This window comes from Felis catus, chromosome B1 (assembly GCF_018350175.1).
Source record: "Felis catus isolate Fca126 chromosome B1, F.catus_Fca126_mat1.0, whole genome shotgun sequence".
Lineage (NCBI taxonomy): Eukaryota > Metazoa > Chordata > Mammalia > Carnivora > Felidae > Felis > Felis catus.
The window spans coordinates 53753032-53779514 of record NC_058371.1 but is presented as its reverse complement, the minus strand read 5'-3'; the positions used below and the strand labels follow the sequence as shown (position 1 = coordinate 53779514).

At 36.7% G+C, this 26483-nt stretch overlaps 1 protein-coding gene across 2 annotated transcripts in view; it reads right to left on the bottom strand.

The window, feature by feature from the left end:
* The window catches only part of GLRA3 (glycine receptor alpha 3), a 199553-nt gene that overhangs the window by 19473 nt on the left and 153597 nt on the right, over nucleotides 1–26483 (bottom strand). For both annotated transcript variants that reach the window (XM_023252660.2, XM_023252661.2), the window contains exons 6-7: nucleotides 25874–26011; nucleotides 17398–17612 (exon numbers count right to left, since the gene is read on the bottom strand). In XM_023252660.2, coding sequence (XP_023108428.1) covers nucleotides 17398–17612; nucleotides 25874–26011 — 353 coding nt within the window. The remainder of the gene's footprint in view (nucleotides 1–17397; nucleotides 17613–25873; nucleotides 26012–26483) is intronic.

Genomic DNA, 26483 nt, shown 5'->3' with positions numbered 1-26483 from the left:
ACTATGATTCCACATGTGGATTTCCGAATTCCATCATTCCATCTACATTCATTAGTTAGCACTCTACAGTAAGAGAAGTTTGTCTTCCACATTACTTATATCAGTATAGACAAGTAATGATTTTGTTCAATGGGTTACCATGCACTAACATCACTATTTTGATGCTCACATTACACAGATTGGGTCAGTAGGAGTCCCTAGAAGTTAGGCCATGCATCCTTTTGGCAAGTCTCCATGATTTGGGTACTTTCTCACTTTCTGGCATAAGGCATTCCAGACTTATCTGTAATTTCTTGTTCCAGTATTTGACTGAGGGCTTTCTCTAAGAATCCTTTTTTTTTTTAACTGAAGAATGACTTTTAGAAACCAAGGATCTGGGCACTGGGTGTGCTCATTGTTTCCTGGGTATAACTACTTATAGGCCCTCTTAGTAGACAGAGTTAGGAATGATATACATACATATATAACTAATATATATGATAAATGGTATATATACATATATATGATACATATATTATATATAATTATGTATAATAATATATATAAAATATGTATAATATAATATATATTATATAGAGAAATATAATATATTATAATGTATTATATAATAATTATTATTATATATACAACATATATATAACTTACCTGTCTATCATCTATCTCTGTATCTATCATTTATCTATCTATATTGAAAACATGAATTCACACTGGCATCTCTAATTCCAACTCAATATGACAGGGTTCACTCTAGCTTTCACTCTTTTCACTGATGTAACACTTTCTTGGACAGTGACAAGCTTGTCTGATTATCTTTAACATATATTTGAAGAGTCTCCCTGTATGTAACTAATATCTTAATTCCGCTGGCCCCCTCCAGCCTCAGCCCCATTAATCCCAGATGCCTTACTGACTGGGGCCTCACACCCAAAGTCCCCACTGGCTGCCTTGGTCCTGACCATGTCCTTGACCCCTGGACTCTGGTACTGCCCACCCCAGCCAGCATCGTTGACCCTGACTACCCCCTTAGCTCCACAGGGTCTTCCTGTCTTCTGCCACCTCAAAGGTAAGAAAGAGAATATAAAGAAAGGAAAAAGAAAATAACAGAACAGAGAAATTTAAAAATTATTACTATTTTTGGGGTGCCTGGGTGGCTCAGTCCGTTAAGCATCGAACTTCAGCTCAGGTCATGATCTCCATGTCTGTGGGTTTGAGCCTCGCGTTGGGCTCTGTGCCTACAGCTCAGAGCCTGAAGCCTGCTTCAGATTCTATGTCTCCCTCTCTCTCCATCCCTCCCCCACTCACACTCTCTCTCTGTCTCTCAAAAATAAACAAACATTTAAAATTATAAAAAAAAAGTATTACTATTTTTGATAGGAAAAAAACACAAAAAGAAGCGAAGCGAAACAAAGGAACGTAAAAAGGAGGAAGTATGTCCCTATTTCCTAGAAACAGATTCATACAGACCAAAGACCTTTGGAGGGAACAAGTCAGTAACCTTTAAGAAACTGCTTTAATTTTTCTCTCAGCTTAATGGTGTGGTGATTTGATGATGCAATTGAACAAATGTTGCGGTATGTCAGTTGCTTAAGGATGAAAATTTTCTGTAAGTTTTAGTATCTTTTCTTATTGAATATGTATGTGCCTGTATTACACACAGTGTTGTATCATGAAACCAATATCAATAAAATCATCACCTTTTGTGCCATGAGCATGAGATAATTCATTGTGTTAGATAACTTAGTCATGCCAATTAGATGTGGGAAAAAATATTCTCTCATTTGCCAGGAATGAGATTAAGAATGAAAGATATTTATGCGAAGCTTTTTTTTTTTTTTTTATTCTTCCTGGGAAATGGATAATTACCTAGAACTTTGCTTCCCCACTGATAGAAACAAATGTCCCTTCCCTAAGAAGATGTGGATCCAGGACAGCAGAAATATAGATGAGATGCAAGCAAAGATGTACTAATTACTTCTTGGAACTCAATGTACCTTAGAGATCAAAATCTTATGCTTTAGAAATTTGACTAGTTCTGTGCTGTCTGTATATTCTGTATTTTTTTCTCTCTTCATTCTTCATATTTAATGATGTTATTTTTGTCAGATGTCAACACTTGGAAACCTTGATCAAATTTAGGTTGTGGTTCAAAGGAGAGAAGTCTATGATGGGGAGAGCAGTAAATACTAAAGTGAAGAAAAACCCCTCTCCCACCCTTCTCAGTTGGCCTTTTGGGTCTCAGGCTAGACTTTGCCCAAGTCTGGTTCAGGATCCCATGGCACTTGTGCTTAACTGAACACACTGCACTGTAATTGCCTATTCTTATTCTCTTTCTGTTTAGACTCTTTGCGGGCAGATGTCATCTCTGAGTTGTTCACCACTGCAATAATGTTTGGCATGTGTGCACATATTTGCTGAATAAGTGGACAGATAAATGAAGGCGTAAAATGTTAAAATACAGGTGAAAAATGAATCACAGATGATGATTTATGTGTAGCTTCGCTTTCTGAAGTGATGTTTTGTTCATGTCTTGGAATGGATTAATTAACTTTTAAAAAGAGGTCATTTCTTGACGCTTACAACGGTGTCAACCTACATATGAAATATGCCAACAAGGAAGCCCTCAACATCTCCTCCTCTATCTTAAGTGTGACTTCCAGGCATTTTATTTCAGGGCTGTACTAAGTGTCCAATTGTTTATAAAATATAGATTTAAACCTCATGAGTTCTACAATTTGCCAGAAATCTTTGGCTGCCCTCAAATACATACTGTCCTGGAAGATATAATACAGATTTCAAAAATGCTATCTCAAGCTACACCATTCCTGGAAGAATATGACTCACAAAGTATGTGCTCATTCTTTAACAACCTGAATCTATAATGTTGTGAACCAGAGATAAATCAGAAATTTAATTTCCGTATTAATCCAATGAATATTTCCAATGACAACAGAGATAGGTATACGCCATTTATGCCTGCCAGGGTTCTGCTCATTGTGAACAGCTCCCAAGTGTTAAGCCTGATGGGCTTACTTTCCTTGTCTTCTTCTCTGACCCCCTTTGCCAACTTCAACTCTTTTTCTCCTCTGCCACCCTCACTGCTCATCTCGGTACAGCAAACTCAGGATGTGGGAAGTTTGGAACTCTAGGGATAGTAACTAAAATATGGACAACAGTTCTTACTCCAACACATGCACAACATACTCATGATATACAACACACCCCACGTGATTCAGATTCATCACCGTCTTTCCATCCTCTACTTGTTGCTGTCTCTTGGGGAAGACTTCAATCAAGAGGCAGTTCATTCCTCTGAACCACCTTGTCAACAGTCCCAACGTCCAATGTGCTGTTGGAACCATGATTCAATTTTATGCAACAATCCCTTCTCGATAGTACCCCTTGAATAGAAAAGTATGAGAAAATAAAACCTAAACATTTACTAATTAAATGCACCAGTCAGGAGGACCTTTGTCCTGGAGACTCCTTCGAAGCCACCGTACTGAAGATTGCTTCCTTCTTGGAGCCCACTCTTCCCAGGGCTCCCATGACCCATGTTTTTCAGGTTTCTCTTCCTCTGCTCTGACACACTCTGCTTTGGGGGCTCTTCCTCCTCATCCTGAGTTCCTCAGGGATACAGTCCAGCCACTCTTCTATTCTAACTCTGAAGTTTCTCCCTATTCAACCTCATCCATTATCATGGATTCAATTCCTCCTCTGTGCTCATGGACCCCTAATCTAGTTTTGCTGACTAGACCACTCTCTAGCCAGCTTTCTTACCTTTTGGAGGTCCCCTGCACCTCAAATTTACTCTGACTAAAAACAAAAGCTATGGAGCACCTGGGTGGCTCAGTCAGTTGAGTATACGACTCTTGATTTGGGTTCAGGTCATGATCCTAGGGTTGTGGGACTGAACCCCACGTTGGGCTCTGCACTGAAGATGAGCCTGCTTAAGATTCTTTTCTCTCTCCCTCTGCCCCGCCCCCTGCTCTCTCTCTCTCTCTAATAAAAAAATAAAAATAAATAAGAAAAACAACAACAACAACGACAAAGCTATGAAGCTCTACCAGACTCTACCAAACAAATAGGAAACAAACACAACGGCCTCCTACTCCCCATTAAAAGGCTATACTCTGAAGTTGTTCATACCCACACTAGAAGTCCTCTTTTTCTCTCATATCAAAGACCCAGCCCTGTTATTTATACTTTCTTTCTATTTCTCAAATTTATCATTTTCTGTCCTTCCTATGGCCATCCCATTGATCCCAACCACAATAACCTGTTCTTCAGCCCCTCAACTCTATCCCCGACATAATTACAATAAGTGATTATTTTTAAATGCAAATCTATGTCTCCTTCCACTTAAAACTCTTCCTGTGCTTTCACTTAATTTAAAGTCTCAAATCTGTTTTAGGTCAAGCCCTTCATGATTGGCCCCCACCTTACTTCTCTTACCACATGCATTCAATCTTTTTTGTTTTCATTCAACATTTATTGAACACCATTGATGTACCCAAGTTCAGTTCTTAGTGTGTAGTTACAGAGATGAGTAAGATAAATAAAATCTGTCTTTAATGGAACTTACATTCCATTTGGGGAAATCATACAATAAAAACACAGATATAATTTAAAAGAAGTGCAACAGAGAAACCACAATGGGATAATGGGAAGAGAAGGGCAGGGTGAAGAGAGTTATGCTAGATAGGGATGGTCAGTGAAGGCCTCTGAGGATTGATATTTACCATCTTATGCCACTTCCTTACTTGCTTATTATGCTCTAACTATACTTCCCTTCTTTTATATTTTGGAATCTGAAAGCAACTGACAAACCTCATCCTGCCTCAGCAGCTTTTCATCCCTCTTATTTTCATCTGGAACATTCCTTCTTTTGGGTTTCCTTCAGGTCTCAGCTTCGACAAAATATTCTTAGGGAAACCTTCTCCAGATGTCCAGACCAGGACAGGCTTTCTCAGCTTCTACCTCCCCTTTCCTTACAGAAACCCTTTCCCAGTCCACTCTTCACAATTGTAATTCTATGTATTTATAGGCAAGTTCTACAGGATGACTGCTGGCTAGCACCACTTGAACGTTATTTATTTAGTTAATTATTCTATTTCACAATCTCTAAGTGCTTTCTATTTTTCAAAAACCTTGGCTAAGGGGATACCAAAATGAGTATGTTCTGGAGAATTTCAATGAGAAGTATCTATAGTGATATTCTAACAAATTATGTCTAAGCAAACATCAAATTATTCATCTTATTATTGACCTAGCTCCACCAGACTGACATTATCTTTTTATGTATCTTTCTCCTTTTAGGCTAATATATCCCATGGGCTAAGACAAAAGCCAGGTCTTATTCATCTTGGTATTTCTAGGACCTAGACTGTGTTCATCATGCTCTGCATTCGCAGGTCATGTTGAATTGGTTCCATGTCACACGGAAGGCTTCAAATCACCAGCCATTTATTATTAGAGAAAAATTATAACACTTAACATGCCAGGAGGTGTTCTTAGTAGTGTCCATAGAACTACTGAATCTTCTTAGTTGTTGTCTAAAATTAACACTTTCAATCCTCACCATTGAGGAAACTACTCCCATCTTAAAGATGAGACTTAGGCACAATAAAGTAACTTGCTTAAGTAAAGTAACTTGTCTCATAGTTACTGTTATGGACTGAATATGTCCTTCCAAAATTTAGACATTGAAATCTCACCCCCAAGGTGACAGCGTTAGGAAGTGGTGCCTTTGGAAGATGATCAGGTTGTAAGGGCACAGCCTTCATGAATGAGGTTAGTGCCCTTGGAGGAAGGGTCCCAGAGAGCCCCTTTATGCCTTTTACTAGCTAAAGGATCACCATCCATGAACCAGGAGGAAGACTCTTACCGGACACTGATTCTGCCAGTGTCTTGATCTTCAACTTCTCAGGCTCCAGAGCTGTGAGAATAAATGTCTGTGGTCTTTACATCACCTATTCTATGGTCTTCTGTTATAGGAGCTTGAGTTGACTAAGACTGCTACCATGCTGCAAATCCAGATTTGAATACAACTCCTCTGGTTCCAAAGCCCACAAACTTAACTACTATTTTCTATCACCTAGTTTTTAGGCTGCTTCTTTTTAGGCTACCATTACATATCGACAACTGTGAACGCACTAAATAAGAATACTCTCTGTACTTCAGTATTCCAGCCTCTTTAACTTTTATCTGGTAGTTAAGACTGAAATCAGTACGCGAAATACATATTGTAAGGTCCTCTCTATATGCTGTTTCTAAAATCTTACAAACAGCTTCCTAGCAAACAATGTAGAAAAAGAGACGTGAGCGTTGTATTTACCACATAAAACAAACCAGTTGCTCTGAAGAAGCAAAACCAGATCAGGAAAGCATTTTATCTTCTGAAATGCAATGAAAGTCCCCTCAACAACATTCTTACATTAGTTAAAATGAAGTGTTTTTATGAGCAGGGAAACCATTCCCTACTTGTCATGTGATAATCTAAGAAGAGATCAGTTTGATAAATTATCATTTGAATATGCAAAGCTAGGTTACTGCAAGACCTTGTCTTTCTCATTCTAAAAAATGTTTTATAATGTAGAGAAAGGAATATAAGAATTATTATGTTCTATGGACTTCTTATGTCAGTTTTTTTCCCAGAAAGATTATGCATTCATTCTACTTTTAATGTTATCATTAGAAAATAGAGACAGTCTGCTTTTTGTGTCCCAAATATATATATATATATATATATATATATATATATATAAATATATACATATATACATATACATATACATATATATATACAAACACATATATATATATACACAAATACATACACACATACACACACATATATATACTGATAATGATAAAATACAATTATATATTAATATATATTAATAATACATATTATAACTATATATTATTATAATATATATTATTAATATATATTATATAATATTATATATATATATATAATTGGACTTTATCATTATCAGTCACAGTCATCCTGGCTATAAAGACTAGAATCAAATGAATCAAATTTCCTTGACCTTGGGGAGCAATCATGTTCGGGGAGCTTGTCTAAGCCTGAATTTCTCTACATCTATCCTACCAATGATGCAAGGAAGTAGGTATAAGGATTCAAGCTAGGATAGGACACAGTAATCCCCAAATCTCCATAATCCCCATAATCCCCAAATCTCACTGGCATGAAACAAAGAACAATAAAAGACACTGCATGTCCACTTTGAATTACATGGTGACTCTTGTCACTGTCATTCTTACTGGGACCTCAGCTGATAGGGCAGTCATCATCTGGAACATTGGCAGCGGCGACAGTACAGGAAAACCTGGCACTGGTGGGTCTCGTGTTTGCTAACAAATACTTCAGGCTAGAAGTGGCACAGCTCACTGTGTTCGAAACTCATCAGCCAGCACTCTTTCCGGTCAGCCCCTACAGTAGAACTAAGAGGTACAATCTTACCATGTGCCTGGAAGGAAGAGAAAGCCAGCACGAGTGGCAGACGGAGTAGGGGTGGGAAGGTTTCCACTAGTTTTATTTCTGAAACAAAAACAAGGATTCCGGATTCCTACAGGTACAGAACTGAGGACAGTGTGGATAGGATCTAATCACGGTTTTACGATGTCTCCATAGAGAACTACAACAGCTTTGTTGAAGAGCAAAACTCACTGCTTTATTTAAAAAAAAGAAAAAAAAAACAAAGCTATTAATTAATTAAAATGCGGCAGAAACCTCCCTTGATCTCCAGCCAAAAATTTCCTCAAACCTTAGTGTCAGGTCAGAATTCAGTAAAATCAGTTGTGACGGGATATAGAAAATAGAGTCCAGGTAGCATTCCGAAGCGCTAACGTAATCTAGGACAGATAGTATATTGCCTACCTGGTGGCAAGTAAAGACAGGCAGGCTGCAAGCCAAATTTAGGCACGGGAATAAGTTTGCCCGTGCTACACAGTGCCTTGAAGAAGAAAAGGAATGTGCTTCTAAGTATGGAAGGCACCTCCCAGTTAACCATGGTGCTCATCTCCACACTTAATAGCTATACCAGAACACTCTGCGGTTAACTTATTTGTGCCTATGCCCTCTGAAGCCATTTGATTTTGCGTTCTCGGAATTCAGAGTAGATATGCGTTGCATACATTTCAGACAACCCTTCATAAATATATTTACCTTGACCCTAGCTTTTGGTAAGATTATTAAGTAGCAGAAATTTTAGAAAACATTCCTTTACAAGGTCATTGGGTGAGTTGTGTTACAAGTATGGCACCAAACGGTGTAGTCAAGAAGACGGCCAAGATACATGCCTTTACTTTACTCCGCATAGAGGTGGTTGAAAGGATTGTCTACTGGGACCGATAATGCCTTAGATTACAGCTCACAGATGACAGTGCGTTAGTGAGTAAATATTTATTAGACTATAATCCAGACTACTTATTTATAGTAAATTATAGTTATTAAATTACAAATTATAACTAAGACTATTATTAGCCAATAGTTTCCAGAAATAGACTTTTAAAATGCATTTATAAGCAACACGACTTAAATTTAAGAACAAGAAATTGATTAGACCAGAACCAGGAGTTGAGGCTCACAAAATCTCATACAAACCTACATGTTGGCACTCCAGGGAAGGGAAGGGAAGGGAAGGGAAGGGAAGGGAAGGGAAGGGCAGGGAAGGGAAGGGAGATTTTCCAGCAAACATTTGAGAGTGAATATTTTGTCAATTCTCTTCTCAATCTAAGTTTGCTGTTTTTGAGAAAGAGGCAGAGTAAAACATCACATTATATTGCTTTTGATTAGCTAAAATAACCCTTTCATTAGGGGTGATTTTTCTCACTTTAATGGCAGTCAATCTTGGTAGATACTCCCAGTTCCTTAGAATTGTCAAGTAAACTGTGATGAACAGTTCTGGCTGTGGAATGGACAAATGACTCAAGCATACAACGAAGTGCTTTTCTTCTGAGATACACTGAAAGATTTCCTGCCTGTGTCACAGCTTTTTTCTGGGAATTTTCAGATCACACTGACTATTCCTCAATCTGGTTTTGTAAAATCCAGATTGTGGTATATTTGATCCTACATTTCTCCCTGGTGTAAAACCCGTATAAGAACTTTCCATTTTGTAACTTTTATAGGAAAAAACATTAGTCTCAAAATCATTTTGAGCTTCTTTTAAGACCTAAGACGAGAGAGAGACAAGAATAAGAACAAAGGAAAAGAATAAACACTGTTTTAGAAATAGGTGTTAAAGTAGTATAAATTGGATATGGAAAAATAAAAGAAACTATGTGAAAAACTGTCTTCTTGGAACACGAGGCAGTGAATCACACAGCACAAGATTTTGTGAACTTTGCCATTTATCACCCTGGAGAGCTACTCCCAATGGCCCAGGCTAACTGCTGTTGCATTCATACTGATTATGACCCTCAGAAACCTTAGAAAATGAATGGTGCTTCAAGTACAGTATTTCTTTTCCAAATAAAGGTTTTTATTTTAAGAGATGCAATCATAATACAGCAGAACTGCATTATTTCCTAAGTAATGGACTTGGCCAATCCCTCCAGTCACCAGATAAGAAAGGTGCAATCACAAAGGCTAAGGGATTTGGAAAGGTCATCTACTTATCTCTGACTTCTCCCTCAGTTATGGGAGTTTTTCCATCATCCCTTCTACAGGGTAAGGCTGTTATGTCTAACATTTAAATAAAACTGTAAAATCTAGATACCAGTGGAAATATTTCTTAGGTGCATGCTGTTAGTTACTGGCATTTCTTTATATATTATCTGTTTTAACTGCTCAATTAAGGATGAATTATACCTGTGACTTCTTTCTCCTCTGTATTTTTGTACAGGAGTCTCTTTGTTTCCATAATATTATCTTTGTTTTAACCATATACCTTCCTAGTCCCCTTTTCTCTGAGTTCTAAGAGCCTTCATTTACAACTAGAACTAAGAGTTCTAAGACCTTCATTTACAACTTCAAACAGGAATCATAAAGACAGAGGAAACCTGTTAGTTGCTTAACCACACTGATTTAGGGACCATGTTCTTTATTCTGCTGGTGAGATGGAGTTTTACTCCATTTTAATCTGTCTGGAAGGTTTGTGGTACGAGTCTAGGATGTATGTGAATGTGGAAAAAGGAGTTACTAAAACATTATTTAGGTAAAATTGTCTCAAAGTGGCATATACTTGTTTTGCTTTTAAATTTAATCTGATGCCAAAGCCATTGTATTTTATCATTTTCTAAATTTAAACTTTGCCATTTGATTATGTGCTTTTTCATAATTGGACCATCAGATTTAAGAATATATGCAGTGGCTCTGACTTTGTGTCACCTATCAGAAGACAGGCTTGATACTTGTTAATTTTCAGCTTAGGGAGATCTAGGAAGCCAAGTAAATGTAAATTTATGTTAACCAAGTAAATGTAGATCTAAGGTTATTTATCAGTGATATTTATCAGTGATATTTATCAATTTCTATCCTTCTTATTCTAGGAACTACCCTATGTTTAGGAATTATCTGTTTATAGATAATAGATAAAACACTAATAAAATTGGAAGACATACACATGCATTATATTCTGTGATTTTTAACAAAAAAGGTATGAAGAAATGACTCTTTCATTTTCTATGCCTTTTTATTTTTTCTTTTTTTCCCTAGGTGAATATAATATGAAATCAAACTCTTAGTATATTTGATACATTAAAAAAAATAAATGTATTGCTTGCATCAGATATTCTATTATAAGTTGAATACAATTGCTAATGGGGCACCTGGGTGCCTCAGTCAGTTAAGCATCCAACTCGGTTTTGGCTCAGGTCATGATTCTCACAGTTCGAGAGTTTATTTGCTTTTTTTTAAAAGTTTATTAATTTATTTTGAGAGAGAGAGTGAGAAGCACAAGCAGGGGAGGGACAGAGAGAGAGAAAGGAAGACAATCTCAAGCAGGCTCCCTGCTGTCAGCACAGAGCCTGGGCTATATCCTACAAGAGATCACGACATGAGCTGAAATCAAGAGTCAGGCACTTAATCGACTGAGTCACCTTGGTGACCCAGCAATTTACTCTCCTTTAAAACTTCATTTTTTTTTTTAGAAGAATGAAAACTAATTAGATAGGAACACAATAGTGAGTATAATCCCTCCAGGTTTCTTTCCATCCTTCTCTTTTCAATGCAATCTCACATACAGATCTTTGTGTCCCCATACAACCATCGTATCCAAATAAATATATAATAGTTCAATTGCTATTTTCTAACATTTGTAATCACTTCTATAAATTATGTTTTTAGGAAGAGTGAAAACTTAATATAAAAGCTATCTTTGTTATATCTTCTAAAATCAATATTTTTATTACACTGTAAAATAGATACTTTCAATCTTTAATTTTTGTCAGTAAGTTGGTGATTCTCAAGTGGAAAAATATGGTTATACACAAGAGTAATTCACTTGAATTTTTACATTCCTTTAGAAAGACATGATAAAATGACAAACTCTCTTCTTTTCCAAGTTTAGCCTGAGTACTAAGTAAATGTTTAAAAGTTCTAGTCTTTAAATATCTGCATGATATTTACTCAGTAGACATATATCATGTGCTGACTTAGGTTCTGAGGATAGAACTATAAAAAATCTTTTGTTCTCTCAAAAATTTACTTCTGATGGTTTTCCCAAGTTGGGGGAAAAAAAGCAAAAAGAAATTATTTAAGATAAACAGCTTTTAGTGCGGAATTTGAGATTTTCAAAGCCTACAGGCTTCTGAGCTTGTGTGAAATATTTAATTGGCAGTCCACCTTTGAAATTTCTAGTGTTTCTTATTTTCTAACACTTAGTAGCTCTGCTCCAAATGAGATGTCCATAGTGGTGAGGGCAGAGTGGCATAGAATCTTCCAGGAACTCCTCACTCTTTCCTCTCCCCATCCCATTTTCTCCCCTTGTTTTCTTGAGTATTTACTAATATGGCAGAGTCAGGTCTAGGAAAGGAGACAGACAGTTTTAACAAACCATTGTCCCTAAGGTAGATAAGATTATTTCTTGACAATCCTTTTTTTCTCCTTTCCTGTTCAAGGTTACCCTGTGGGTGGAGTCCACTCCCCACCCCCCCTTGACTTGGGTTTGGCTATGAAACCTGGTATGACTTACAAAATGAGAACAGAAGTCACTCTGTGTCAGTTCTGAGCAAAAGCACTGCAAGTTCCTGCTTGCCTTCCTGCTTTCCTATACTCCTCCGTGAAAAGAACATGCTACCCACACCTCCACTCCCAAAATGGGGAGACACAGGGAACAGAACCTACTCCACAGCCTAGATCCAAGTCCCCCCAAGTCAGCCAATCTCAGACAAACCCAGAAGAGAGCTGCTCACAGGCAGCTAACAAGGCTGTGAGCAAGAATAAATGTGGTAAACCATTGAGACTTGGGGATTGGTTGTTATACGGAATAACTGCAACTTTACTGAAATGGTTTTGGGTTCTAAGACTATATTGTGTTAAGAGCTAGCTAGGGTTTGGATGAAGTTGGAGTCTAGAGACTCTCTGGCCTCTGCCAAGCTTGTGTATGGGTGTGTGTTGGGGGGGTGGTGGGGGCACATGCACATACATCTGTCTGTTCAGCATGTTATCTTTAAATATTCTCTGTTATTACAAAAGTTTGAAACTCATTTTTAAAAGACTAATCTAGGGTGTGCATGGTAATATTTGTGTACTTCTGCAGATGATATAAAACCGAAAACATGTAACAAAGCTGGACCTTTGCTGGTCCCAATGAAAGAGAATGAAAAAGGGATAGGAGTAGGATTTGAAGAAGAAATAACTGATCTTTGAAAGCAGGAAAGAAAAAGTAAGATGTATGTGATATTGCTATATAGCTGAGATCTTCCCAGAATTCCCTCGTGCAGAATCGTGCTAGAACCCATAATTTCCAAATTAAAATTATATTTTGTCCCTTCGACCAATCTTCTCTATTCTGATCCATCTCTAGACATAATAAAAAATATAATTCCCTCAGTGCCAAGATTTTAACTACGTATTAGTATAAATCAAATATATACTCAAAACTAATTAAATGATTATTACCATCTTCTCTTTCACCTCTGATTAAACCTGAGTCTCCTGGGAAGATCGCTTTTCTAAATGTAAAAAAAAAAAAAAAAATCCCAAAATGTTGAGATCTCAGAGTTTGGGAGTAAAGTTTTAACATGAGTGGGTCTTGCCTTTAATTCAGCTGTCTAATCTATTCTCTCTCTCTGTGTGTGTGTGTGTGTGTGTGTGTGTGTGAGAGAGAGAGAGAGAGAGAGAGAGAGAGAGAGAGAGAGGAGGGTGGGGAGATGGCCCTGGGAAAAGAAAAGAAAAAGAAGACTGAATATTCAGGTTTATTTCCAACTGGAGGAGGAGGGCCAACCACAAATACATCTTTTTCCCTTCTTTCTGGGCCTTCTTTCTTTCTTAGGAAAATCATCTCTATTCTGCTTCCCTATCCAGCTATAGGTTTACTCCCTGAAGTCTGAGGCCTGAGTGTCCCCTGTCATAATGTATTTCACTTCCAAATACATTTTTCTTTAAAACACTTACCTCTTTCTAAATACATCTGCTCCTCTCCACCTCTATGGCTATCAGTCTAGCCAGACCATCACCTGCTCTAGACTACAGTTGTTTGTTTGGAGTTTCTCTGCTTCCACTTCTACCCTTTCTATCTGATCTTCAAATAAAAGTCAGAATGATTACTGCTCTCATCAAAATCCCTCCAAAATCCACTAAAAATCAACCTGATCTTCATTAAGGTTTATAAGACCGTCCATGACGTGGCTCCATGGTCATCACCATTTTTTTCCCTCGCTCATTCTGCTCCAAGCACACAGTGTTGAAGAGTGTCCCTAAAGTTATACAACTTTATAAAATTGCTGGCAATAGGCTGTATTGTCACCCTCTTCTTGTCACTTAATGTAGGCCCTGCAGAAACTCCATATAGTTCCACATTCCCAGAAATGAATCACAGGGGTCTTTTTGCTTTGGACTATTACATGCTTGATTTATTATGACACTGTAGAGGGCAATGCAACAGGAAATATCAGAGAGGAATCTTTTCAGCTCTGCAGTTCTCAAGGTGCTGGCTAAGGTATATCCTTTGAGACTTTCCAATTTTCTACCCTGACCCTTACTTGACTGATTTCCAAGCTCCTTCGTATCCTGCAGGAGATGCATTGGCACACAGCCTGGACAAAACACCAAGCAATTACCATAAATTAATGATTTATTGTTTCTTCCTCTTCTGTCTGATAATCTTCTATTGGTTTCCTGAATTTAATTTTGTTTTCCTCCTTCCTAGATTTTGTCAGTAGGAGAATGGTGGATATTTCAGGGGCAAGATTTTTAGACATCTTGAAGGTTCTTTTGTGAGGTTGAGAATATAGCAGGCCTTAAGGTGTAGGATTTAGTCATCTGTTCCCAAAGGCAAGTGTGGGCCCTCACCTCTTGTCTTTCTAGCACCCCAAAATCACAGGATAAAAATTTCATTTTTCAAGAGATTTTCTCCTCTTTTGAATGATCTCTTCGAATAGGTTAATTCTTGTTGTTTATCCTGGATCATCAGTGAATTCTAATATACATAACTGGATATGTTCTGGGGCACCTAGGTGAGTCAGTCAGTTAAGCATCTGATTCTTGATTTGGGCTCAGGTCATGATCTCACTGTCCATGAATTTGAGCAACACATCAGACTTGGGACTCTCTCTCCTTCTCTCTTTTCCTCACATGTGCTCTTTCTCACTCTCTCTCTTTCTCTCTCTCTCTGTCTCTCAAAATAAATTAATAAACTTAAAAAAATAATAACAATATGTTCAACCTCCCATTCCTTAACTATCACAAAGCCTAAAATGATACGGTCACTTTCTCTTAAGATATTACTTTGCTAATCAATTATTTTTTTGTGGGTTGGAATTAAATCTGTTATCACATTTCCATTGTGGTCATTGTTTCTATGATTTAAGAGATGTAAAGGCTTTGTATACATTTATGTATATAATTAACTCATAATTGAAAATTTATTCCTTCCCTGATCATAGTGAAATTAATGATTTTTTAAAAAAATATTTCTTATATCTTAAGAAAAAGTATAAAGACATCCCAAGATTTTCTTTCTTTTTAAAAAAACTTGTGTCTCGGGGCGCCTGGGTGGCTCAGTCAGTTGGGCGTCCGACTTCGGCTCAGTTTCACGATCCCGCGGTCCGTGAGTTCGAGCCCCGCGTCGGGCACTGGGCTGATGGCTCAGAACCTGGAGCCTGCTTCTGATTCTGTGTCTCCCTCTCTCTCTGTCCCTCCCCCGTTCATGCTCTGTCTCTCTCTGTCTCAAAAATAAATAAAAAGTTAATAAAAAAATTAAAAAAAAAAACCTTGTGTCTCTATTCTTTTGTTTAAAAAAACATTGTTGCTTTCTTTATTTCTGTTTCTTCCACTCAGAACTTCATGCTCTCCCAATTCTGCCTCAATGTCTGTATTCAAATGTCTTTATACTGTGTCTCATAGAAGCTGTTGCTTTCTGAAATGGAGCATTTTGTTGTCTTCTTTCTAGTTGACAACTTACAGAATGAATGTGCTTTCATTTTTGTTTAACTCATGAAGAAAATCAATGAGTAAACTGGCAATTTCCTTTACAAATTGACTATAGGACTTCAACTATTTTAATCAGAGCCCTTGAGACATTTACACCTATATAAATAATCATTGAGACTTATTAACTTAATCTTATAAGCAGACTTATAATTTTCACTTGAACAATATTTTCTAAAGCACTAGTTGATATGGATCATTTTGAAAATTCAATTAACTGTCAATAAAAGTAGACTTTATTTTGAAAGACAACCATTAAATTTTATCTAGGCAGTGTGAGCATTGTTAAATGTCAAGTTCTTCCTATATGAAGTAACATTTTAGTGATAAAATGTCCTGCCATCAGCTTTTATTTATTTAGGCATTTTAATCTAATAAATTGAATCATACAATGTGATTCAGTAAGAGTTAAGGAAGCCGTGACCGTAGATTTATAATTTGCTTGGCATTGCAGATAGATAGCATCAAATGCACAAGAAAAGCTACTATATTCTATTACATCTCTATGATCGTAATGAAAATAATAGTGAAGCTTGTTGGAAGCTAGACAGGATTACTTAATTTAGATACTAGAAATTTTTCTTAGAAGTCATTTAGGAGAGGAAAATAATTTTCTATTGCTATTTTGCTAAATGGATTAAAAAAGCTTCCTATGTTTTATTTCAGCATATGTTGTAAAAGGAAATATTGGGTTCTTTTATAAACTTCATAGAGAGAACAGTTTATTTTAATTCTGGCTGCTCAGCATGGACTAAAATCATATTAGACAAGCTTTCCTTTTTATTGACCTATGGCAACTTAAAAGCCAGAGGAGAAAAAAAATCCACAAAAATAATAAATGCTACATATAGCACTATGGGTGCCCTCATACAATACTTGTAGGAGTAACTGCGGTGAATTTTTCTTGAGATACATTTGGCAATACATATCAATACGTACAGCTATTAGTACAGTGAATCCAGTTCTAAGAATTTATACTAAGGAAAAGTGCAAAGTATATGTAAAGCTATACACACACACACACACACACATACATACACATACATACCACACACACATACGTATTCATGAATATAATGTTCATCATATTAAAGTTCATTATTGTGTCTGTCCTAATAGTAAGTATATTACTATAGCAGCACATCCATGCAATGGAGTATTGGGCCACCATGTAAAGTTACTATGTAGATTTCACTTACACACATGTTTTATAGATCTCTAAATGTTTAAAAATCTATAGATTAAAAAATTCCACAATGTATAAGAGTGTTACTGATATTTAAATAACTGGGGATAGGGGCGCCTGGGTGGCGCAGTCGGTTAAGCGGCCGACTTCAGCCAGGTCACGATCTCGCGGTCCGTGAGTTCGAGCCCCGCATCAGGCTCTGGGCTGATGGCTCGGAGCCTGGAGCCTGTTTCCGATTCTGTGTCTCCCTCTCTCTCTGCCCCTCCCTCGTTCATGCTCTGTCTCTCTCTGTCCCAGAAATGAATAAACGTTGAAAAAATTTAAAAAAAAAATAAATAACTGGGGATTATAACACAACTGCAAAGGAAGATATCATTGGTTTACAGAAATCTTCCCCATCTATTTCTGTGATTTACAAGTTTTTTTCCTTGGTTATATATTACCTTAAAAATTAGTAATCAATACTACATCCTGTTGACAAAGAAATGACGAAAGCTGGCAATTGTATCTATGTGAATTTTCTAATGTAAAAATATTTTCTATCTGCAAATATTTGTGCAAATGTATGTGTATGTCCATTTAGCACACTTACCTTTGGTAAGGACGCTCGAGATCCTGAACTCTGTGTGGTCATAGTCAGAACAGTAGTTATTCCCAAGGCTACCCTGGCTGGAGCAGCATCCATATTGATCCAGAATGAAACCCAGGATAGAATCACGATCAGGAGACTGGGAATGTACATCTGGATCAGATAGTATCCCATTTGTCGTTCAAGATGGAATCGCACTTCTATACATGTAAATTTGCCTAGTTGGTTGTAAAATAAATGCAGCAATTGGTAAAAATAGGTCTTTGTATGGTATCAAATGTCACATTTTTTTTTTATATTCTGTCCTAAATTTTCCATGACAGTGAGAAGGGATCCTAAATCATATATGCAAATTGGTTTCTGAAAATATAGTTTCTGTAAGCATCTGGAAGCAACATGAGAGTATACTTACCAGGAAATAGTTTGTAATCTTATTACTTCACATTTGATTAGCACTTCCTACTTTGAAAGTACTCAAACATCTATTATTTCACTTGATTCTAGCAATTGTTTCTGAGATAATACAGGAGAAGTTTTTGTCTCACATAAAAACCTTCTTTACTCATTGATGGGTCTGTTTAGTACTTATTTAGAGCCAGGTGCTATTTGGTCCAGAGGCCTTTACATTTACTTTAAAGTAAGTGCTAAAGGAAAAATTCAGTTGAAGATAAATACTTCCTTAAATGTAATTTATATAAATTATGCATTAATAATTTGGAAACTATTAATGCAAAGAAGAGCAAAACATGTTATTTTCCATCAATAAATTTGAGCATAATTTAAAAACACACTAAAATAACCTGAGATATATTTGTTCTATATATTTACGACATGTGTCTCTATTGTGGTAAGTAACTAATAGAGGAATTAATTATGTCTTAGTTAACCATTTTGTTATTATCTCTGCCTACCCTCGGACTATAGTTCTTAGTGCTATTACCATGTTATCTTTCCCTAAAATAACTGTTTATCTGAATAACCAAATTCTTGGTTTTATTAAGGTCAGTGAGTTAACATGCTGATCTTTTTTTAAGTGACATTCCCTGATCCAGTTGTGAAAGAGAATCACAGAGCACATCCAAGAAAATTAGTAGTGTATTCTTAGATAAGTTTCAGTGCAAAATTTCTAGAAATGTGGCTTGAGCCACGTGCTACTGTGATGCATGGGACAGTCGCTAGATGAAAGGATGGATGAGATTTCAGAGCTTAAAATCCCTAACAAAGTTTCAGAAACTCTGGGGAAGTTAGATTCCACTCTTTAGTGTTTAGTGATCAGAAACATACATGCAAGCTATCTATGTTCCTTTCATCAATTTATCAACTACATACAGAATGCTTAGAAATTCTTGAAATATATAAAAATAAATTTAGATTTTTAAGATTATATTAAAACATATGGGCTTTGTGCTGACAGCTCAGAGCCTGGAGTCTACTTCGGATTCTGTGTCTCCCTCTCTCTCTATCCCTCCCCCACTTGTGCTCTATCTCTTGCTCTATCTTAATATAATTAAGATTATATTAAAATGTAAAAAGTTAAATAATGAAATAGGGTAAGAATAACAGACATTTTCTTGTTATCACTATTAATAATCCAAGTAATCTCATGATATAATTAATAATAAATTAATTGATAATAAATAAAAATATACACATGTATACCACATGTGTATGTGTGGTTCTAGAGAGAAAAATGAACAAGTTATACAAATTCTGATATAAGCACTGGAGCTTCTTTAAGTACATTTATATTTTGACTATCATTTTATTGTATTATTGGTTATTTAATTATTTTACTTTTAAGGCTTAAATTTTATTTCTTGTAAGTGATTCAAAAATTATTTTGATTGATTCATTTTTTAGTTACAAAGTAGAAAAAAATGCATTCTAGTCTCAATTTTTCTTCAAAAAAAAAAAACCCTAGAGAAAATGTAAAGAATCATTGCAATTCAATGATAAAAAGGCAAATAATCCAATATAAAAATGGGCACAAGGTTGACTATTTTATGGCAGTTGAACTTTTTATTTGGGTTGTCTGTAATTTGCAATTAAAATCTCCTGGCTGAGATGGATCAAGCAAAAAAAAGTTATTAAAAGCAGGTATTAAAGAGAGGATATTGGGGCGCCTGGGTGGCGCAGTCGGTTAAGCGTCCGACTTCAGCCAGGTCACGATCTCGCGGTCCGTGAGTTCGAGCCCCGCGTCGGGCTCTGGGCTGATGGCTCAGAGCCTGGAGCCTGTTTCCGATTCTGTGTCTCCCTCTCTCTCTGCCCCTCCCCCGTTCATGCTCTGTCTCTCTCTGTCCCAAAAATAAATAAACGTTGAAAAAAAAATTAAAAAAAAAAAAAAAAAGAGAGGATATTGCTACTTGGAGAAATTAAAAGGATTATAAAAATTACTAGGAATAACTGTATACCAACAAGCGATGAAGTGCACAAATATATAGAATGACACATATTACTGAAACTGATTCAAGAAAAATAGAAATCTGAATAGGCCTATAAAAAGTAGAGGTTGAATTAGTCATTTTAAAACTTCACACAAGGGAAAACTAAAGACCAGAAAGCTTCACTGGTGAATTCTGTTAAACAGTTAAAGACAAATGAATAACAATCCTACATAAACTCTTCCAGGAAATAGACAGAAGGGAATACTTCCTAATTCATTCAATGAGGTGAGTATTACCCTGATAGAAAAACCAGATAAAGACATCCCAGGAAAAAAATGTATATAGCCAATATCTCTTATGAATATAAATGCAAGAAAACCAGAAAAATACTAGCAAACTGAATCTAGCAACATATGAAAAGTGCTATACACCATAACCAACTACAATTATGGAATGAAAGCAAGTTGGCTTAGCCTTAAAGTCAATGTAATACACTATATTAATAGAACAAAAACCAAAACTAAATGATCATCTCAACAGAAGTAAAACTTTGTGAAAAATCCAACAGTCTTTCATAACAAACACAACAAACTAGAAACAGAAGGGAATTTCCTCAACCTGATAAAAGGCTTCTATGAAAAACTTACAGCTAATACCATACTTAATGGTGAAAAGCTGAGTGCTTTCCTACTAAATTCTGGAACAAGGCAAGAACCTCTTCTCTTGCCGCATCTATTAAGCATTGTAGTGAGAGGTTCTAGCCACGATAATTAGGCCAACAATTAAGAGAAAGGCATTCAGGGGCGCCTGGGTGGCGCAGTCGGTTAAGCGTCCGACTTCAGCCAGGTCACGATCTCGCGGTCCGTGAGTTCGAGCCCCGCGTCAGGCTCTGGGCTGATGGCTCAGAGCCTGGAGCCTGTTTCCGATTCTGTGTCTCCCTCTCTCTCTGCCCCTCCCCTGTTCATGCTCTGTCTCTCTTTGTCCCAAAAATAAATAAACGTTGAAAAAAAAATTTTTAAAAGAAAAAGGCATTCAGATAGAAAAGGAAGTACTAAAAGTATCTCTATAAGCAGGAGATATTACCTTGCATGTGGGAAATCCTAGAGAATTCACTAAAAATCTAGTTGAACTGCTGAGTTCGGCAAGGTTATAAGATATACTATCACTATACAAAAATCAGTTGTGTTTCTCAACACTAGCAATAAACAATAAAAAATCAAATTAAAAAAAACAATTCCATTTATAATAGAACCACATAAAATAAAATACTAATAAGTAAATTTAAAAAAAATTTTTTTTTCAACGTTTATTTATTTTTGGGACAGAGAGAGACAGAGCATGAACGGGGGAGGGGCAGAGAGAGAGGGAGACACAGAATCTGGGACAGAGAGAGACAGAGCATGAACGGGGGAGGGGCAGAGAGAGAGGGAGACACAGAATCGGAAACAGGCTCCAGGCTCTGAGCCATCAGCCCAGAGCCTGACGCGGGGCTCGAACTCACGGACCGCGAGATCGTGACCTGGCTGAAGTCGGATGCTTAACCGACTGCGCCACCCAGGCGCCCCTCTAATAAGTAAATTTAATGAAAGAAGTGCAAGGCTTCCACACTAAAGAAATACAAAACATAGCTGAACAAAATTAAAGAAAATTGGAACAAATGGAAAGTCATTCTGTAGTCATTAATTAAAACACTAAATATGGCTAAATCAAAATACTTCCCAAGTTGCTCTACAAATTCATTTCAATCTCTCTCAAAATATCAACTGCCTTTATGCAGAAATTTACAAGCTGATTCTAAAATTAGTATGGAAATGCAAGGGACCTAGAATAACCAACCAATACAGCCTTCAGGGGAAAAAAGAACAAATTTGGAGGACTCACATTTCCCCATTTCAAGGCTTGCTACAAATCTACAATAACTACAAAACATGGTCATCTCATATAGATATGCAGATCACTGGAATAGAGCTGAAGTCCAGAAATGATCATTTATGGTCAACTGATTTTCAACAAAGGACTAAAGCTATTCTATAGCGAAATATCAGTCTTTTCAATAGATGTACAGGGAGAACTTTGTGTTCACATGCAAAAGAATGAACATCTACCCCATCTCATACTATTCAAAATGGATCATAGACCTATATGCAAATTCTAAAACTACAAAATTCTTTTTTTTTAATATATGAAATTTATTGTCAAATTGGTTTCCATACAACACCCAGTGCTCATCCCAAAAGGTGCCCTCCTCAATACCCATCACCCACCCTCTCCTCCCTCCCACCCCCCATCAACCCTCAGTTTGTTCTCAGTTTTTAACAGTCTCTCCCACTCTAAAGTCTTTTTTTTTCCTTCCCCTCCCCCATGGGTTCCTGGAAAACTACAAAATTCTTGGAAGAAGGCATGGGGTAAATCTTTATAGCCTTGGGTTAAGCAATAATTTTTTTTAAAGACAATACCAAAATCACAAGAAATAAAAGAAAAAAAAAGTGATACATTTGGCTTCTTCAAAATTAAAAGTTTTGGGGCTTCAAATGACACAATTAAGAAAGTGAAAAGACAATCTACTGACTGGGAAAAAGCATATGTAAGTCAATACTAAAAAAGAGAAATAACTGAATCAGAAAATAGGTAAGAAAATTGAATAAACATCTTTTTCCAAAGAAGATATGCAAATATCAATAAGCACATGAAAAGGGGATGGCTCGGTCTATTAAGTGCTTAAGTGTCAGATTTCAGCTCAGGTCACAATCTCAGGTTCATGAGTTCAAGTCCCACCACATAGGGTTCTGGGATGACAGCACAGAGCCTGCTTTGGATCCTCTTCCTCTCTCTCTGCCCCTCCCTTGCTCTCGCTCTCTCTGTCTCTCTCTCTCAAAAATAAATAAACATTCAAAAAAAGCATATGCAAAGATTTTCATCATTACCCATGAAAGAAATGTAAATCAAAACCACAATGAGATATTGTTTCACCCACTAAAATGGCTATAATAAAAGAGATGAACAATAACAAAGGTTGATTAGGATGTGAAGAAACTGGAACCTTCACTGATTGATGGAAGGGTTGTAAAATGGTGTGAATACTTTGAAAAACAGACTGGCAGTTCTTTTAAATGTTAAACATAAATTTACCACATGATCCAACTTTCCACTCCTAATTATATACCCAAGAGATATGACATAGATCCACCCCAAAATATGTATATGAGTGTTCATAAGTGGCTCATAAGTTGGAAACACTCCCAATGTCTATCAACTGGTGAATGAATAAAAAAAACAAATGAGGTATATCCATACAATAGAGTACTATTTGGGAATAAAAAGGAATGAAGTATGGAAATATGCTATCATGGGGATGAATCTCAAAAACATTCTTCTAAGTGAAAAAAGACCATCACAAAGACCACATATGATTCCATTTATATACAACATCCAGAAAATATAAAGCTATAGAGACAGAAAGTTGACTACTGATTACCTAGGGCTGCTGGATGGGAAGGAGTGCTAATGGTTATGAGGTTTATTTTTTTTAGGTGATAAAATGTTCTGAGATATGGTGATGGTCACACACCTCTGTAAATATACTAAAAATCACTGAGCTGTGTTCCTTAAACAAATGAATTTTATAGTACCTCAATTATATCTCAATTGAGTTATTGCATTGTTTTAAATGTTTATTTATTTATTTTGAAAGAGAGAGAAAGAGTGCAAAAGTGCAAGTGAGAGAGGGGCAAAGAGAGGGAGAGAGAGTGATTCCCAAGCGGGTTCCACACTGTCAGTGCAGAGGCCACAGGGCTCTGTCTCACCAACAGTGAGATCATGACCTGATCTGAAATCAAGAGTCAGATGCTTAACCAACTGAGAGCCACCCAGGAGCCCCTCAATAGAGTTGTTTAAAAAAAAAAATTCCTTTGTTACAAGATGAACAAGGTCTGAGGATCTAGATAACATGGCAACTAGAGTTGATAACACTACTGTATAATTGAAATTTGCTAGGAGAGTAGAATGTAAATATTTTCACATACACAAAAGGTAAGTATGTGAAGAGATGGGTGTATTAACTAACTTGATAGGGGAAATCCTTTAACAGTGTATACATATATTAAATCAGCATGCTGTATGCTGATTAACCTATTATTTTATGTCAATTATACCTCAACACAACTGGAGGGGAAGAAAAAGCCTGCTTGCCGATACAGAGCTAAAGGGAAAGTTTCCTGTTTAGAGTAAATCTGCCCCTCCCAGGAAAATATTGTAATATTCTCACATGTACAGACAAATTCTCCATGTTCAAATCCACTTTTTATTTACTATTTTACTCAACAAATACTTGTTGAGTATCTTCATACTTCAGCAGACTGAGGAAACACAGAAATAGACTATATGTAATCCTTGGCTTTCAAAACTTTTGGTAATGAAGGAAACAATACATAAGTAAGCATAGAAATTAAAGATAAAATTTTAGGCAGTGAAAGCAGTAAGTGGAAGGGGGCATTTGGGCATTTAGCATATGCTTGTTATGGAGTCATTTGAGCAGTCCGGAACTATGTGAGAGTATTGAGCTTGGGACAATTTGAGGAAACAGTATGTTTGTGTGTGTAGAAGAATGTACGTAGAGAAGTACGTATGTAAGTATAGAAGAGCATGTACAGAAGGAAGAGCAAATACAAAGGACCCAAAGCAGGAATCGGTGGGTGTACGTAAGAAAGCAAGCCACTGTGGCCAACTCATAGAGTAAGGGGAGACGTAGAAGAGAGTCTTGGGGAGACCCCAAGTTTGTGGCATTTTGTTACAGCAGCCCTAGGAAACCAGTCCACCAGCTTATACCAACTCTAGTCGCTTCTTAGCATCTCTCTAAAATTTGCTTGTCACTGTGACTGCCCCTGGAGAGTTGAGCCAGGACCCTGGTATTGACCTGCTTGCCCTTTATCTTTGGGTTGAGATCTTAACCTTGAACTCCCCATTAAATTAAATATCAGCCTCATCCCTGGGCTAAGAAAACAGCAGTAACTTTTTCACCAGGTACTATGAATTGATTAAAGAGATAAAAGAGATTGAAGACCTTGTAGAGTGAAAGGTCAGGTCACAGTACTGGCAATCGATGAGCCAAAGAGGAATCATAGTTACTGTAAGGAAATAATAGGAGCAGCAGCTGATGCCAGTGGGAGGCTGTGGACTAACCGCACTGAAGTGATGACTCACTTGTGGGTGGTTTAACAGAATTTGTAGAAATGGTTTAGGCAGCAAGAATAAATATTATGGGAATAGTCCGTACTGACTGAGAGAAGAAAACAGATCTCATGAATGTGCAAATATATCAGTCCTTGGTGTTAAAAACAAAATCTTGGGGCGCCTGGGTGGCTCAGTTGCTTGAGTATCCGACTTCCGCTCAGGTCATGATCTCCCGGTTCGTGAGTTCCAGCCCCGTGTGGGACTCTGTGCTGACAGCTCAGAGTCTGGAGCCTGCTTCAGATTCTGTGTGTCTCTCTCTCCCTGCCTCTCCCCTGCTCGCTCTCTCTCTCTCTCTCTCTCTCTCTCTCTCAAAAATAAATAAATATTTAAAAAATTTAAAGTTAAAAACATGTATCTATCCTCAAAGGCAAAAGGCTGCTGTGTCAGTGTAAGTAGTAGGTGCTTAGGTAACAGTAACTTGAAATGCATAAAACTGTAGCCAAAAGAGAGGTTTAGGCAAATGAAGCTTTAAAAAAAAAAAAAAAAAAAGCAATTTCTTTCATTTTGTCATCAAACACAACGTATATTGTCCAAGAAGAGCTAGAAAGTACATTTTATTGTTCACATAGAAATTAAAGGAACTTTTTTTTTTTTTGAAAGATCGTTTAGACAGAACTATGGGCTTTTTGCAAAAGAAAAAAATAGATATAATTGAGCATTTCTTTGATCCTATACGAATCAGTTATATAACAACATGCATTGAGTTGAAGTATTCGTAAATTTCACATGCATTTGTTTTCTGCTGTCACTATGAAAAATACTGAGCTATAAATAGTTAAAATAATTAATCTACCACTATAATTAAGAAATATTGAACATCATAAAACCAGAAGTCACAAGCATAATAAAGAATGCTCAAACCCTACCTGTGTTGTAATGTTTAGTGCAGTATCGTAAATCTTTCTCTTCTTTCAGCAGAAACTGGGGCAAAGTGAGTCCTTCGGCCACTTGTACAGGCGCCTCATCTTGCCATTCAAAAATGAGATCATTCATTGTGTACCCAACTAGGTAAAACATAATAAACATATTAATAACATAAAAGTGCATTCAAAGAAATAAAATTAAAAAAAACAAAAAACTTGTACATTTCACATAGGATGGGAAGACCAGTGTCATCTTAACTCGATAGACTGGCAGTTTCATCTCACCAAAGTCTGTTGAAATCTATTCTCATAGAATACTCACCAAATAATGTGAGAAAACATAGTAGGTTAATAAAAACCATGACATGGCATATAGAAACTTCAAAGGACATGCATATCCATTGTTTCCTTGGAATGGGCCACAACAGAATTATTACAACAGTTCATTTTGGTTCCACTCCATTAGATATCTCCTCACCTCTCAAAGTACTCAGGACTCTTTCAACAAAAACTGAAATTGTTACTGATTAGGAAAAGGCCTAAACTGTAATATCTATGGGGGAAAATATCAAGGCTTATACCTTTCTTTCTCTCTCTCTCTCTTTCTTTTTTC